This window comes from Leucoraja erinacea, chromosome 7 (assembly GCF_028641065.1).
Source record: "Leucoraja erinacea ecotype New England chromosome 7, Leri_hhj_1, whole genome shotgun sequence".
Taxonomy (NCBI): Eukaryota; Metazoa; Chordata; class Chondrichthyes; order Rajiformes; family Rajidae; genus Leucoraja; species Leucoraja erinaceus.
In genome coordinates, this window is record NC_073383.1 from 162047 (window position 1) to 180448 (window position 18402).

Genomic DNA, 18402 nt, shown 5'->3' on the forward strand with positions numbered 1-18402 from the left:
ATTTGCCAATAAAGATCGTTTTATTCACAACGCGTGAATTATTACAGTGTACTGATTCCGGATGATCATATTGAATTGCGGTGCTGGCCAAATGGCCTGCTCCTGTACCTTTTTTCTATGTTTCTAAGTCGTGTTTGGCAGTGTTGTGATATAAATAATGTATACCCGACGAAGTAGCACACGTAGTTGAATTTTCACTCAACATCATTAGCCAGTAAGATCATTCGCGAGCACGGCCATGCACATTTTTTATATGTCAAAGGATGGCAGGAAACTGGCAATTAGATCTGACTGGGTGAAATCCTTCCATTTCCTTCAACATGCTGATATTTGTGCTGAATCATTTTTAATTGGCTGAACAGAGACTATAGAACAAATTACAATGGAATTGAAACTTAAAGCAAGTTTCCAGCAAAAAATGCAACGCAAGTTCAATAGTTGTAACACATTTTTGCCAAATTGGGTTATATATAAAATGTTATCAACAGTATCAACTAGGTACTATCATAACTTTCTAATTGATACACCATTTGCGGAACAACAGGCATTAGAATTATTATCAAAATATTTTATTTTTGCTTGTTGATAATTAATTATTGTCTTGGCTCAAGAAAAAACCGTGTTCTTTAAATTAATTTATTTTTGCTCGTGCATTTCTGAGCTTTCAAGTTGACCAATACAGTTTAAAATTAACACCTTGGTTCTCTTGGCTTCACTTCCTTGAATAGTGCAACAGGTTGCTCATGATATATATAATATTGACATTAAAACTCGACAGCACAGGAAGGGCAGGCATTGACGAGAGGTGAGAGCCCAAGCACCCTTACCCTTGACAAGGTGTTAAATAGAATGATTCACACCTGCGCTGCATTTCCAGTTGACATCCATTAAATCTACCAAGACCCGAATTGAACACGTGACAGTCAGAATAGTCAGCCTTCGATTTGACCATAACTGTTTTCTAATATCGTCACCATCAAGAGTGTTTTATTGTCATGTGTCCCAGATAAAACAATGAATTCTTACTTGCAGCAGCACAACACAATATGGAAACATAGTACACTGTAAACAATATGATAAAGGAGAAAAAAAAGTTCAGTGTGTGTGAATATACACATATATATATATTGTATATGCACAAACACACACATACACCCATATATATATATATATATAGAACTGATGCAAGTTTACAAAGACTATTATTGTTATTATTGCACTATTAATATCTGTTTTGAGTGTGTGTGTGTGAGAGAGTGTGTGTGTGTGTGTGAGAGTGTGTGTGTGTGTGTGTGTGTGTGTGTGTGTGTGTGTGTGTGTGTGTGTGTGTGTGTGTGTACATATACATATACACACACACATACGTACACATAAAAAACAAACAAACAATAATAGTGCAATAATAATAATACTAGTCTGTGTAGACTTGCAACAGTTCTGCAGTAGCTTAGATTTGAGCAAAAAGTGCTTATCGTATGCTCCAAAATTCCAATTGCAGTGCAGCCACACTATATGATCAGAGAGGAATTGGTACTGATGCTTCAGGTATAATGATACTGTTTCTTTTCTCTCTGTAACTAAACTGACATGAGATTTTCATACTGAGATTGTTTTCCATGTGTCACCGCTGAGCTGCAGTTAAACAGGGAGACCTCATTATTGTGATGAATGTTAAATATCTTGTTTCATACCACGTGGCAATGAAAGGTGCTTGTCTTCTGTTGTGAGCATTGATTTAAATAATAACTTCTGTTTCACACAAGATGAAATTCAAAATATTCTGACTATCTGTACTTGTTACCAAAAACTATCAATTATACCCTTTTCATCAAAATAACTAAATTAAGAGTTGTTTAAGAAGGAACTGCGGATGCTGGAAAATCAAAGTTGGAGAAACTCAGCGGGTGAAGCAGCATCCTTGGAGCGAAGGAAATAGGTAACGTTTCGGGTCGAAACCCTTCTTCAGACTTCAGAAGGGTCTCGACCCGAAACGTCACCCATCCCTTCTCTCCAGAGATGCTGCGTGACCCACTGAGTTACTCCAGCATGTTGTGTCTACCTTCGATTGAAACCAGCATCTGCAGTTCTTTTCTACCCATAGATACTGCATATAGGAATTGCTAGTCAAAAAAAGGATACATCTAGTTTCCCCCATACTTTTTTATAGGTTAATAAACCAAAGTTAACATAGCTGTTGACTCCTCAAAGATGTCTAGATGTTGGCATAATATATTGATTTTATTTAGTTTAGTTTAGAGATACAGCGCGGAAACAGGCCCTTCGATCCACCGAGTCCACGCCATCCAGTGATCCCCGCACATTAATACTATCCGACACACACTAGGGACAATTTACTCTTATATCGCTAATTAACCTACAAACCTGTACGTCTTGAGAGCGTGGGAGGAAAACGAAGGTATCGGAGAAAACCCACGTGGTCACGGGGAGAACGTACAAACTCCGTACAGACAGTACCCTTAGTCGGGATCGAACCTGGGTCTCTGATGCTGCAAGCGCTGTAAGGCAGCAACTCTACTGCTGCACGACCAAGCTGCCCTATGGTGCCTCATGTGATTTGGTTAAGGGGGAAGATTTTCCACTATAAAGCACCCATTAATGACCATGGCATTTAAAACTGACAATGGAGACATTGCAATGAAAAATTTGCAATTTGCAAAATATTATTATTTCTCCCGTTATGTACTATACTCACATATTCTGTTGTGCTGCAGCAAGTAAGAATTTAATTGTCCTATCTGGGACGCATGTCAATAAAACAAGTCAGGTCGTCACTTTTATTTCTATAGCACGTTTAAAAAACAACTCTCGTTGGCCAAAGTGCTTTACATTGGTGGAGGTACTAATGTTATACAACATTGGTTCATAGATTAAGTACATACATAAATACATAGATATAGCCCTCACAGGACGTCAAGAAAGGCTTGAGAGTAAAGAGTCGATGGAGGGGGCAGTTCTGATGGGAAGAGGGTTGCTGTTCCACAGTCTAGGAGCTGCAACCGCAAAGACGTGGTCACCCCTGAGCTTGTGCCTAGACCACGGGGTGTTCAGTAACCCTAAGTCGGACGATCTGAGGGACCTGGAGGTGGAGTGGTGGGTAAGCAGACTTTTGATGTAGGTGGGGGCAAGCCCGTTAAGGGCTTTGTAAACATAAAGAAGGGTCTTTATATTAAATAAAACACTCTTGACTCTTGAGATATTCCACTAGCTGCTTCCCATGTACCTTCAATGCAAATTGTTAAAGAAAATGAGCAAAATATTTCATAGAAATTTTGGATCTGATGCAAATGAGAACATTATTTCACAGTGAAGAAATCTAGTCGCATCTTTCTCTTTGATGACTAAGAAATGATCAGCCTGAAAATGCATTCCAATGTTACCCATTGTCCGCTGTATTCTTTGCAATGACTTTCAACAAATATGTATATTCTTTATTTACATAGTTTTGGAAAATACGCTGGATAATTGAAAATTACATTGTCACCAACCTTTTGAGCAGCTTGGATTTTCAGATGAGTCTTTGATGAATTTTTAAGATGTTGACCTAAATTACTTGGCTTCACCCCAAAAAAATCTATTGAGCAAGCTTGGAAAGTTAAACACGTTTTAGAGAGGCAAAAGTACTAACACGAGGTCCTTTCCATCTAAAATGTTGCTCAAACAGATCAATAAAAGCTTCCAAGATGTTTCAGATCAGTTTCTATTTTATATTCCGGTCATCGGGATTATTTTGTACAGCAAAATTCACAGTCTGCTGTGTACAGGGCTGCATGGTGGCACAGCAGTAGAGGTGCTTTCAATGCTTTCAGCGCCAGAGACGCAGGTTCGATCCCGACTACGGGTGCTGTGTGTACAGAGTTTGTACGTTCTCCCCATGACCTGCGTGGGTTTTCACCGAGATCTTCAGTTTCCTCCCGCACTCCAAAGACGTACAGGTTTGTAGATTAGTTGGCTTGGGATAAGTGTAAATTGTCCCTACTGTGTGTAGGATAGTGTTAATGTGCGGGGATCGCTGGTCGGTGTAGACTTGGTGGACCGAAGGGCCTGTTTCTGCGCTGTATCTCTAAATTAAAAAACAAACAAAGAACGGTTAATGACAATGTTTCCAAATTGCACTGATTGACGAAGACAAATCAGGTCCTGATTAAGGGGCAGCAGAGAAAAAAGAATTGATTAGATTTTCATCCACAAATGTAAGCAAATTCAGAACTGATGATCATTAACAACCTTTAATAGGTGCAAGTTTTCATATAATGGGTATAAAAAACATCTGATTTATGAGTATTGATGATTAGAAAGTCGAAGCTGCAAAGTGATTTAGAATGGAACAGTGGCACAGACTCACAGTGCCGGAGACCTGCATTCCATCCTGACCTTGTGTGCTGTCTGTGTGGAGTTTGCACATCCTCCCTGTGACTGCTCCGGTTTCCTCCCACATCCCAAAGACGTGTGGGTTTGTGGGTTAATTGACTGCTCTATGATTGCCCCCAGTGTGTAGGGAGTGGGTGTGAAGGTGGGATAACTTAGAACGAGGGTGAATCGATGAGGGTTTGGACTCAGTGTGCTGAAAGCCCTGTTATTCTGCTGCCTCTCTAACCTAAACCAAGGAAACTAAATCAAATACAGATGCAATGTCCTATTATATTCCTAATAGTGTAAAGTGCCTGCCCCATTTACGCCATTATTTCCGGCGACTGCCGGCACCCTTCATCGTCGCAGCAGGTCACCGAAAATTTTCAACACGTTTAAAATCCAGTGGCGACCAGAAAATGGTACGACTCTTTGGGCGACTGCTCATAACCATACAGGCTTCACACCACGACATGTCACCTGTATGGTCGTGGTGAAGCCTGTTCGGTCGCGAGCAGTCGCCCAAAGAGTCGAACATTTTTCTGGTCGCCGCTGGATTTTCAACACGTTGGAAATTTCCGATGACCTGTTGCGAATGACGGGTGCTGGCAAGCCACCGAAAAAATTACGTAAGTGAGACAGGCCCTTAAGTGTACAAGATGTGGGGCTGTTACCTGCCTAAATATCTGTTGCCTTCCTCTGTAGGAATGAAACCAATTTGAGTTCTATCTTCTCAGAGAAGTAGTGGATGGAATGATTCCATAATAACCAATACTGCAATGTTGATGCTCCAGTATGTTGCTCGGGACATTTTTTTTCAGCCTGATGAAAAATGTCCACGAGTAAAAAAATAGCCCCGAGTACCAACGGCTGGCATAACGAACCGTTGCGATATATCCACGGGTTCCTACGGCCTCCTATGGACTCGTTACGAACATTCTGCAAGTTTGAAAACTCAGAAGAATTTGTGAATAACTCGGGAATGTTGGACAGGCCCTATAGTGTGTTCTTGTGTCTGTTTTTGCTTTTTGTCCTTGATCGGCACATGGAAGATCATTATTGTTATCAGCTGAAGAGGTAAAGTAGGCGGTAACCAAGGACACTTTCTTGCCTATAGGTTTGTGCTAATGCCATGAGAATTCATGGGATTTGAAGGCTGTATGACTTGTATGAGTAGTTCCTCCCACTGCTTTCCCCATGGGACAATTCTCCACATTTGAACACCTGCCCCCAGGTATTTTTGATGAGGACTTGGCGAGATAAACTAGGCTGGGAGCCGTCAGTGCGCATGGCAAAGCAGTGATCTGCTGTATTCAGCTTTATTTCCCTCTGTCAACATAGTGGCTGTAGTCACCTGCTCGTCCATTTCACATTCAACCACATCAGTGGATCTGGAGTCACAGTATTAGGGGGGACTCATATCTCCTGAAATAAATGCCCCAATTTTCAAACTTTCCTCCTCATGTGGAGCTTAAGAGTGTCATATCTTCAGTAGCCTTTTTCTTTAAAAAAAAAGAATCACCTTAAAAGTGATGCAGTTGTAATACATAATATTGATGATATTTTGAATTTAATTGAACCCTGTAGTTTCTGTCGTGGCAACGCCATCATTCTTGCTTCTGCTGTGGATAAAACACAGTTCACTTTATATTCCAATACCTCTTTTCCAACAAAATGTTTATGCTATGGGTTTACAATCAATTACGACAAAGCAATATCATGCATAGCAATTTTGTTTGGTTTTTAAGTGCGAGTGATATAATCAGATTGTAATGAAGCAAATTTACAATGAGGGACTTGAAATGATACTTTGAGCCCAGTTAACCATTTTTTTCAGTATTCTGGAAAGGTTATCTTTTGTGTAATAGCAAATTTAAATTTAGATCCGATGCCGGGTTGGGAGAGGCGAGGGGGGGGGGGGGAGGAGGGGCAAGGTATATCTCTGCCTTTCTTTTCCTTTTTTCTTTTTTCTTATTTCTATATCTTTCGGCAAATACTACCTTGGTAGTTTAGGGGTCTTTCTTTTGGTCTTTTATGACCTATCTTTTCACTTTTCACTTTTTTCCTTTCTTGTTTTCTCTTACTTTTCTTTTTTCATTTTCATAGCTTAGGTTATAAGCAGTGGCGGACCGGGTCTAAAAATATTGGTTGCCAGGAGACAAAGGGGGCCCACTTCATCAGGGGCCCACTTGCCATCGGGCAAGCTGACTCCCTGGCCATCCGCCACTGGTTAAAAATGAAACTGAACAGTGCAGATGGTTCTTTAACACACATTTTCTGGCTCTGCACTCATATACAAAGATGCTGGTCTAAAATATTTAAGTGGTTTTCTGGGGTCTATGCAAAAGATATTCTCCCTGATCCAGAACTGGCACTTTTTGGATGCTCAGAGACTGCTTTGTACTTCACGTCTGAAGAACAACAAGCACTGATGCTTGGTATGGTGGCAGCCAAGAAAATGATCCTAACAGACTGGAAATCATCTACATCCCCCTGCTTCGAAAAATGGCTCAATGAAATGATAATAATCATACAGATGGAAAGGATACGCTTCTACAACTCCAAGGTACCAAACAACTTTTTAAGTGTTTGGGGGCCATTTATCAACCATCTCAAAGTCCAATAATTTCATAATTTCATATTATCTGCAGTGATGTAGTCCTGTGACCTTTACTTCTGCTTTTGCAATGCATGACTGTGTAGCACCATGTGGATTGTACCAATACTGTTATGTCTGGCGGCTTTGTTTTATTATTATCTCTATCTATCTATTTATTTATTTATTTATTTATTTATCTATTCATTTATTTATTTATTTATTTATTTATTTTTTCCTTCCTTTTTTTTCCTGTTGTCTTTTTCAGGTTTTTTTTGTTTGGGTTTTTTTTGCTTGTTTTGTTCTGTTTTGTTAAAAAATTGTATAAACTAATTTAAAAAAAAAATAAATAAATAAAAATGAAACTGAACAATAATTGTATCATCTTAGTTGCCGAATGTTGTATCTTTGTACAATTGCTTCTAATAAAAATAAATTAAAAATAAAGAAATAAATAAATACATTGAATCTTTTGTGTAATAGCAGTTGGAAATTACAAATACCTTAGACAAAAAGCAAATGGCAGAAACAGCAGGTTCAGGCACAGTGTCCTCGACAAGCACATGGGATTGTGCAGACATGATCGTCAGTGTGTAGGCAGGAACTGCAGATGCTGGTTTACACCGAAGATAGACACAAAATGCTGGAGTAACTCTGTGGGACAGGCAGCATCTCTGGAGAGAAGAAATGGGTGACGTTTCGGGTCAAGACCCTTCTTCAATTCAGCAGAAGTTTCTGCTCATTAGTGGTGTGATGTGTTGTCTGGGCAGAAGAACGACAGGCAGAGCCTCTCAAAAATCTCTGTGGTTAGTCCCAAGAACGAAATAGCCTGAGCAAAAAAGCATTTCCACCCCCACAATAAATATTTTGAAGAGGAAATGTATTTAATCATGATTGAGATCATTCCCACTCTTTCTTGAATTGCACAATTTCTGTAATAACCAATATTCTCATTTCAATACACTTTGCAGATGTGATTTTTTAATGCAGCTTGTAAAATAATTCAGTATTGAATCATGTTATCATTTTAATATTGTTACTATTTTTTTTTACAGTTATGTTTCGGCTTTACGACACAGATGGAAATGGTTTTCTGGACAGTTCTGTAAGTTTCTTTCATTTAATAACTTGGAAACTGTAATCTTTAAGTCTGTTCCACTGTCTATAATATAATAAAATGGAGCCTGGATGTTTTCAGTTTATGTACTTTGCTTAAACTCTTCAACTGATGCAATGGAATTTAAAAATATTATGATTTCTATGCTCCATTACTGAGATCATTAATAGCCTTCAAGCTCCTTTTATATAGATATACAAAACCCTTAGCGGTCTTGACCCCCCCCCCCCCCCCCCCCATCAAATATCTCCTACCCCAACCTTCTACCTCCAGGTCCCTCAGGTCTGCCGACTTGGGGCTATTGACTATCCCGCATCTCTGGAACTCTCTGCCACAGAGGGTAGTTGAGGCCAGTTCATTGGCTATATGTAGGCTATATGTAGGTGGCGCGACTCTGGTCAGCAGCGGCCTCTGCAGCCTGTCCGTGTTTTATTATTTTTTGTCTGTGTTTATATGTAGTTTTTGTTATTTTATGTTGGGGTGTGTGTGTGGGGGGGTGGGGGTGGGGTGGGAGGGGGGGGGGAAACTTTTGAATCTCTCCCTGCACTGGAGACCCGACCTTTTCTCGTCGGGTCTCAGCTGTCGTTGGGGCTGCAACGAGGAGCGGCCTCCAACAGGAAGAAGCCGGGGACTCTGGTGCCGACTCACCTCACCGTCGCGGAGCTGGCCGAGACCGGAGCGGGCGGCGCGGTGGAGGAGCGCTGCCGCTGCTGCTGTTGCTGCTGCTGCTGCTGCTGCTGCCGCCGCTGCTGCTGCTGAGTCGGAGGCTGCTGCTGCGGGTCTGCGGACGGCGGCACCGGGAGCCCTGGAGGGAGACCGCTTTTCGGGGCTCCTGCAACGGCGACTTCTCCCGCCCGAGTTGCGGGGTTGAAGAGCTCCTGGAGCGGGGCTTAGCACCACTGCCCCGCGCGGCTGGAATGGCCGCGGGACTTTGCGAGCGCACACCGGGGGATCCAACATCAAGACCCGGTGTGCGACCTCGCACCACCGGGCGTGGCTTTAATGGCCGCGGGACAATCGCCATCGCCAGCCGGGGGCTTTGACTTTGACTCTGACATCGGGGGGGAGAGAGTGCAGTGGAGAGATAAGTTTATTTGGCCTTCCATCACAGCTATTGTGATGGATGTTTATGTAAAATGTAATTATGTTGTGTCTGGGGTCTATTTGTGTGTAATGTATGGCTGCAGAAACGGCATTTTATTTGGACCTCCAGGGGTTCAAATGACAATTAAATACACTCTTGATACTCTTGATTTAAGAGGGAGTTAGATGTGGCCCTTGTGGCCAAGGGGATCAGAGGGTATGGAGAGAAGGCAGGTACGGGATACTGAGTTGGATGATCAGCCATGATCATATTGAATGGTGGTGCAGGCTCGAAGGGCCGAATGGCCTACTCCTGCACCTAATTTCTTTGTTTCTATGTCTAGGTTTAAGCTCAGGGGTGACCGCGCTTTTGCGGTTGCAACACCTAGACTGTGGAATAGCATCCCGCTCCTCATCAGAACTGTCCCCACCATCGACTCCTTTAAGTCACAACGCAAAACCTATTTCTACTCCCTAGCGTTTTTGAGGCCCTCTGAGGAGGCGCTGTAAACAGTTTATGTGTGTATTGTTAGCTCTGCCTACCGTTGTATGTATCAAATTAGTACCTGCTCTGATGTGAAGCACTTTGGTCAACGTGAGTTGTTTATAAACGTGCTATACAAATACATTTATTATTATTATTATTATTATTATTATTATTATTATTATTATTATTATTATTATTATTATTATTATTATTGTTGTTGTTATTGTTATTATTGTTATTATTATTATTATGATTAAATTTTGCAATTTTTTTGAAGTGCAAAGCGAGATTACTTCATCACATAATTTGTTTAAATGCATATTGACTAAGCAACCTTCTCCAGCAGCACAACCCCACCAGATTTGCACAAACATTTCACAGCAGAAGACGTGTGTAGGAAGGAACTGCAGATGCTTAGTTTCAACTGAAGATAGAAGGGTCTCGACCCGAAAGGCCACCCATTGCTCCCATCCGGAGATGCTGCCTGTCCCACAGCAGAAGACTTTGGGCAGCGATTCAGAATGAATCCCATTTAACCTTCATTATCCTTCACTGGTCCAAGTATTTAGAAGCATTGTCAATCCTTTAGACTATCCAGCAGTTTTCAGGGTTAATGACTAATTTTTTGAGGCTATGATGGGAGAAATACAGTTTTATAATTCGCTTTGAATAGTTCTGTGGGTGTTTTTCAAGATACCACGCGTGGGTTTGAAAGGAAACATTGTTCCAGTGAGAGTGAAGAACCATCCCACTGGCCATTGGAGTTGGTCCAGTTTGTAATTGGTGTGGAGGTTCCGTGTGTTGTGATGATGGACGGATTGGACAACCAGTGGTGGGTGTGTGGAGTGGGACTGCTGGAAACAGGAGGTCAAGCAACAATGTGTAGGAAGAGAATCACAAGAGGAATAGATCGGGTAGAGGCACAGAGTCTCTTGCCCAGAGTAGGTGAATCGAGGACCAGAGCACATAGGTTCAAGGTGAAGGGGAAAAGATTTGAATCTGATGGCTAACTTTTTCACACAAAGGGATGTATGGAACAAGCTGCCAGAGGAGATAGTTGAGGCTGGAACTATCCCAACATTTAAGAAGCAGTTAGACAGATAGGACTAGTTTGGAGGAATATGGACCAAGCATAGGCAGGTGGGACTAGTGTAGCTGGGACACGTTGGCCGGTGTGGATAAGTTGGTCCGAAGGGCATGTTTCCACAATGTATCACTCTATGACTCTATAAACTGCAGATGCTGGTTTACACTGAAGGTAGACACTACTGTAAATACTGCAGCAAGTTACCGCTGAGCTACTTCAGTACTTTGTGTCTATCTTCAGGTCGAGCAACAAAATCTTCAGGAAGGCGTCCAAAACCAATTCTAGTTTGACTGCCCCCTCTGCTGTGGGCGTGACCAGTTATTTCAGATGCTGCATTTTACCAGTTTGCACGGCGGGACTACATGATAACTCCCCGTCCCTCTGCGTTCCTTTCTCTGGGTTCACCATTTACACTTCTGCTATCCTATCTCACACATTTTGTCTTTTTATCTCTGGCATTTGTCCAACCGTCTGCCTATCAAAACCTCTCCTCACCTGTATCCATCTATAACTTGACAGGCTTTGTCCTGTCCTCACCACCCACTTTCCCCCTCCCTCTCCTACTCTCCACATCATCAAAATCAGTCTGAAGAAGGGTCCAGCCAGAAGCATCACCTATCTGTGTTCTCCAGAGATGTTGCCAGACCCGTTGAGTTACTCCAGCACTTTCTGCTTTTTTGCATATTAACTAAGTGTTAGCTCTTAATCTCAGTAATGTAAAAGAATATGTGTGTTATGATTGTGTTTATCATTTGTTTGGTTGTTTTGTTGTTTGTCTTTTGCACAAAAGTCCGCGAGCATTGCCACTTTCATTTCACTGCACATCTCGTATGTGTATGTGACAAATAAACTCGACTTGACTTGACTTGACTTGAAAGTATCAATAGACGATAGACAATAGGTGCAGGAGTAGGCCATTCAGCCCTTCGAGCCATCACCGCCATTCAAGATGATCATGGCTGATCATCCACAATTCCTGCCTTCTCCCCAAATCCCATAACTCCGCTATCTTTAAGAGCCCTATCTAACTTTCTCTTACAAGCATCCAAAGAACCGGCCTCCACCGCCTTCTGAGGCAGAGAATTCCACGGATTCACATCCCTCTGTGTGAAAAAGATTTTCCTCGTCTCCGTTCTCAATGGTAAAGTTATATATCCGAAAGCCATAGGTTTACTTATTTTTAATGATGACAACATCATGTAGAACCCTGTGGATGATGATGACAAGTGTTTTTACATTTGTGTGCAGAAATGTAACGGAAGCTAGTAAAATCTAGGCTCTTTAGCCAGATGTATCGTCTGCACGTTTGATTGCATTGATTTCAGTCTAAGTACCACCAACAGTCATGTGCAGGCATACTCTGCACTCCAAGACACGTCTGATTTCCAATTTCTCTTCCAAGATATGTTTTCCATTAATATTCCACCTTTGGAATATCTGGCACGTAACTTCTCAGTAACTTCACTTTTATTTTTATTTTCACTGCAGGAGTTAGACCGAATCATTAATCAAATGGTCCACGTTGCAGAGTATTTGGAATGGGATGCTACTGAACTCAGGCCAGTAAGTATTTGAAGAAAATGTTACTAACAAAATGACGTCTTGATTACAGCTCGTGATGGTATGATGACCTGGTTATATAACCTTTGGTTATATTACATTTAATGGTCATATTATATCATAATCAATTCGTTTTGCCCTGTGCAAAACATGTATTTATCATAAAAATGGAAATGCTACATTCATCCATAATTTTTGCAAAATGTACATTATTTTATTTTTCATCTGCAACATGTTGTAGATTATTTAGTTCCCGAATCCAATTCCAGAAACATGCCTCCCGTTTTTAACATATTCACAGCACGTCTCCTATTATCTGTCTGAGGAAGGGTCTCGACCTGAAACATCACCCATTCCTTCTCTCCAGAGATGCTGCCTGTCCCACTGAGTTACCCCAGCATTTTGTTTCTATCTACGATTTAAACCAGCATCTGCAGTTCCTTCCTACACATCCTATTATTTAAAGATATATATACAATACAGGTTTGTTCTGTGTCTCTGGCTGTACGGTGATTTTGAATCACTTTGTTTACACCTTCTGTTCCTCTGGCTCCAACTTCCAGTCCAGACCTTTATCTTTAGTCTCTTCAAGTGTAACTTTAGACTCACTCTTTATCAATCTTTGGAAATATTCCACATGAAACCTTCTCTTCATCTTCTGCAAATGTCTTCTCAACGTTTATCCATTTGAGCCATCAATCTCTTTCCTGACTGTTCCTTTCATGCTCTGCATGAGATATTGCTCCTTTGTTAACCATTTGATTGCATTGTGCTGAGAAATAGTATGTTCAGTTTCATATGAATGTTATGTCCTCTGTTGAAATGAGGTTAATGCATATGTATTGTTCTGGATTTCATTTTGAAACCCATTCAAAATGTAGGAAACATGACTTGTTAGATGACATGTTGTCATATGTTATTATACCATAGATACTAATGGAGATGATGGAGGAAATTGACTATGATCACGACGGTAGGGTTACACTTGAAGAGTGGATAAGAGGTGGGATAACTACCATCCCATTACTGGTCCTCCTTGGCATGGAAACAGTAAGTATAGGGCTGTAAGCAATCATTAGTGAAAATTACAGTGCTCTTCAGAAAAAAACATTGAGTCACATTTTGAACTGCCTTAGCTACTTTCTTCATAACAACTTATGGTACTGAATAATCAGGTGATTGTGTGTTTAAGTTACGGTGTAAAACCAAATCGTAATACATGACAGAATGTATAAAAGTTGGGAGGTCATGTTGCAGATGTATAAGACGTTGGTGAGGCCACATTTAGAGTATTCAGTTCTGACACCATGTTATAGGTAAGAAGATTTACGAGGATGTTGCCAGGACCAGAGGGTCTGAGCTATAGGGAGAGGTTGAGTAGGCTGGGCCTCTGGCCCCTGGAGCGCAGGAGGATGAGGGGTGATCTTGTAGAGGTGTATAAAATCACGAGAGGAAGAGATTGGGTAGACACACAGTGTCTCTTGCCCAGAGTAGGTGAATCGAGGACTAGAAGACATAGGTTTAAGTTGAAGGGGGAAAGATTTAATAGGGATCTGAGGGTTAACTTTTTCACACAAAGGGTGGTGGATGTATGGAACAAGCTGCCAGAGGAGGAAGTTGAGGCTGGGACTATCCCAAATTTTCAGAAACAGCTGGACAGGTACATGTATAGGACAGGTTTGGAGGGATATGGACCAAACGCAGGCAGGTGGGACTAGTATAGCTGGGACATGTTGGCCGGTGTGGGCAAGTTAGGCCGAAGGGCCTGTTTCCACACTGTATCACTCTATGGCTGTGTTAACGGGTCAATAATAGAACTCATCTGTAGTAATTACAGTTAAGTATTGTTCCTAGTGTTGAAGAGGGAGATGATAGGAATGTCAGAAATTAGTAATGTAGTTTTGATTGTTAGACCCTGAGAAATGGCACCATTCGTGTTTTGATGAGAACACAACAAGTTCTGAGCCACAGTATTTATCCTCACCACCTAGGTCATCCAGCCAGAAGCATTATCTTTTGATTAATATGTGATAGTGTGGTTTTCTGCAGATGTTAATAATTATGTTGATGATGCTGCAGATTACAAGAACGAAAGCTGATGAAGCATGAATGCTACCCGATCCATTTTAGCTTTGTAAGGAACAGTCCTGCATCAGCAGTACCAAACTGTAGAACATCAACACACTTGTCATCACACACTCGTTCAACCATTCTCAGGATTCAAACTCTCAATGAATCATCTCCCTTTTTTTAAATCACAATGATGTTTGAGACAAAGACCCGTCATTTATTTATTTGCCTCTGTAGTCCACAATTTGAGATTTGTAATTTTAAAAAATCACATGTGGTTAAAGTGCACATTGTCAGATTTTAATAAAGGCCATTTTTATACATTTTGGTTTCACCATGTAGAAATTACAGCTGTGTTTATACATAGTCCCCCCCATTTCAGGACATCATAATGTTTGGGACACGTGGCTTCACAGGTGTTTGTAATTGCTCATGTGTGTTTAATTGCCTCATTAATGCAGGTATAAGAGAGCTCTCAGCACCTAGTCTTTCCTCCAGTCTTTCCATCACCTTTGGGAACTTTTATAACTGTTTATCAACATGAGGACCAAAGTTGTACCAATGAAAGTCAAAGAAGCCATTATGAGACTGAGAAACAACAATAAAACTGTTCGAGCCAAACCTTAGGCTTATCAAAATCAATGTTTGGAACCGTGTGCGGACGTGGTGCCGACGGACGAGAAACTGAATCAAAGAAGTCAAAGCCAAATAATCGAATGGAAGTGAAGCTGAAAGGATGGGACGCCTAAAAGCCAACTAACCAAAAAGCTGCATCGCCTAAAAGCAAACTCACCGAATGGCCGCTCTGCCAAAATGCCCTCATCGCCTACAAGCCAACGGACCGACTGCCACACAACAGAAATGTTAAATAACGGACATGACGTTGCCGGGGGGACGGGACTTGTCAGCGATTGGTCCAGACCCCCGCGTCCATCACATCACTGTGGAGGGGTGAACATTGTCCCACACCTCCACTCCACCCGGCCCACAACCCGCGGAGGGTGGCCGTGGGAGAGTGGGGGCTGTCCCGAGGGATGCGCACCTTCAGCAGCTTACAACTTGGTGCTTAGGATCAGTTTGCCCAGTCACCTATGGCTTGTGTTGGAAAATGACCCCCATGCTCCCGTCTCCTCCTTCTCTATCCCCTCTTCTCCATTTCACAATGGAGCGGCCATTCAGTGAGTTTGCTTTTAGGCGTCCCACCCTTTCGGTTAGTTGCCATTTCAGCTTCGTATCCATTCGGTTATTTGGCTTTGACTTCTTTGCTTTGGCTTCTCGTGCGTCGGCGCCACGTCCGGGTACCGTTTGGAACATCATTAAAAAAAAGGGAGCACTGGTGAGCCTACTACTCACAAAGGGACTGGCAGGCCAAGGAAGACCTCCACAGCTGATGACTAAAGAAGTCTCTCTATAATAAAGAAAAAAAAACAAACAGCCGTCCGACAGATCAGAAACACTCTTCAGGAGTCAGATGTGGATTTGTCAATGACCACTGTCCGCAGAAGACTTCATGAACAGAAATACAGAGATTACACTGCAAGATGCAAACCACTGGTTTGCTGCAAAAATAGGATGGCCGGGTTACAGTTTGCCAAGAAGTACTTAAAAGAGCAACCACAGTTCTGGACAAAGGTCTTGTGGACAGATGAGACGAAGATTAACTTATATCAGAGTGATGGCAAGAGCAAAATATGGAGGAGAGAAGGAACTGCCCAAGATCCAAAGCATACCACCTCATCTGTGAAACACAGTGGTGGGGGTGTTATGGCCTGGGCATGTATGGCTGCTGAAGGTACTGGCTCACTTATCTTCATTGATGATACAACTGCTGATGGTAGTAGCATAATGAATTCTGAAGTGTATAGACACATCCTATCTGCTCAAGTTCAAACAAATGCCTCAAAACTCATTGGCCGGCGGTTCATTCTACAGCTAGACAATGATCCCAAACATACTGCTAAAGCAACAAGGGAGTTTCTCAAAGCTAAAAAATGGTCAATTCTTGAGTGGCCAAGTCAATCACCCGATCTGAACCCAATTGAGCATGCGTTTAATATGCTGAAGAGAAAACTGAAGGGGACTAGCCCCCAAAACAAGCATAAGCTAAAGATGGCTGCAATACAGGCCTGACAGAGCATCACCAGAGAAGACACCCAGCAACTGGTGATGTCCATGAATCGTAGACTTCAAGCAGTCATTGCATGCAAAGGATATGCAACAAAATACTAAACATGACTACTTTCATTTACATGACATTGCTGTGTCCCAAACATTATGGTGCCCTGAAATAAATACTGCTGTAATTTCTACATGGTGAAACCAAAATGTATGAAAATGGCCTTTATTAAAATCTGACAATGTGCACTTTAACCACATGTGATTTTTTTCCATTACAAATCTCAAATTGTGGAGTACAGAGGCATATAAATAAATGATGGGTCTTTGTCCACAACATTATGGAGGACACTGTAATTAGGACATTAAATCTGTTTTTCAAAAATTCTCATGTGACATGTTATTTCAGTTGAGTTTAATTTATTGTCACATGTACCGAGGTACAGTGAAAAGCTTCTTGTTGCGTGCTAATCAGTCAGCAGAAAGACAATACATGATTGCAATCAATCCATTTACATTGTATAGGGACATAACAAGGGAATAACGTTTAGTGCAAGGTGAAGCCAGCAAAGTCCAGTCAATGATAGTGCGAGTGACATCAAAGAGGTAGATAGAAGTTCAGCTACTTTTATTGGTTAACAGACTATATTTTAATATTTTAGCAATAACTTTATCATTTTAGGGGTTGCCAACAGTGGTGCAGCATTAGTGATACAGTTCCAGAGACCCAGATTTGTTCCTGACCACGGGTGCTGTCTGTACAGAGTTTGTTTGTAATCCATGTGACATGTGAGTTTTCTCCAGGTGCTCCGGTTTCCTCCCACACTCCAAAGGCGTACAGTACATGTTTGTAGGCTAATTGACTTCGATAAATTGTAGATTTACCCTAGTGTGTCAGATCGTGTTAGTGCACTGGTTGGCTGGTCGGTGCGGACTCGGTGGGCTAAAGGGACTGTTTCCGTGCTGTATCTCTAACGTCTCATTGTCTAAACCAAAGCTTTTGATTTAATGCATTGTGACGAAAATTACGTTACGCTATATTAGATTTCAGTGCATGCCTTTAATATATCTGTCGCCATATTTTCATCGATGATAATTTGTCAAAATTTGGTAGTAAATGATTTAGGGCAAGTTCAGATTCAGTTTGCTTTATTGTGATATACACCAAGATACAATTAAATTTCTTGCTCGCATGAATCTCACAGAATAGAGAGCATGTATACTGTAATGATAAATACAACAGTAAACATAATGGGGGAAGCAAAACAGCAGAAAGGTTCGCGATTTTGATGCAATCCAAGGTTTTGGTCGTTCCTTAAACGGTCCATCGGGTAGAGAATGACTTGCATTCAGAGTTTAGTTATTCATTTAGTTTAGAGATACAGCGTGGAAACAGGCCCTTCTGCCCACCAGCGATCCCCGCACATTAACACGATCTACACACACTAGGGACAATTTTCACTTATACTAAGCCAATTAACCTACAAACCTGTACTTCTTTGGAGTGTGGGAGGAAACCGAAGATCTCGGAGAAAACCCACGCAGGTCACGGGGAGAACGTACAAACGCCGTACAGACAGCATCTGTTGTCGGGATTGAACCCGGTTCTCCAGCGCTGTAAAAGGCAGCAAGTTGTCTGATGTTGGAACAACAGACACTCCCACAGACTGGGCAGGAGAAGGCTGGCATAGTTTGAAAGGCACGCCTGGCTCATCCTTACTCAGAGCTTTTGGGTGCTGCGATGTGTGGTCTCAACTTTCCCAGTACTATCTCTAATGCCTCATCTTCACTCTCAATGGTCTTTGGCTGGAGGTTCACAGGATCATGGCACCCGTTGAACTTCTTCTGGGAAACTGTGAGCATAAGAGGGAGTTAGATGTGCCCCTTGTGGCTAAAGGGATCAGGGGGTATGGAGAGAG

General features: G+C 41.8%; 1 protein-coding gene across 1 annotated transcript in view; it reads left to right on the plus strand.

Annotated features, from left to right (window-relative positions):
• The window catches only part of LOC129698553 (diacylglycerol kinase beta), a 440909-nt gene that overhangs the window by 107917 nt on the left and 314590 nt on the right, over nucleotides 1–18402 (plus strand). The window contains exons 6-8 of the mRNA XM_055637631.1: nucleotides 8020–8069; nucleotides 12227–12301; nucleotides 13229–13348. Of these exons, the coding sequence (XP_055493606.1) occupies nucleotides 8020–8069; nucleotides 12227–12301; nucleotides 13229–13348 (245 nt within the window). The remainder of the gene's footprint in view (nucleotides 1–8019; nucleotides 8070–12226; nucleotides 12302–13228; nucleotides 13349–18402) is intronic.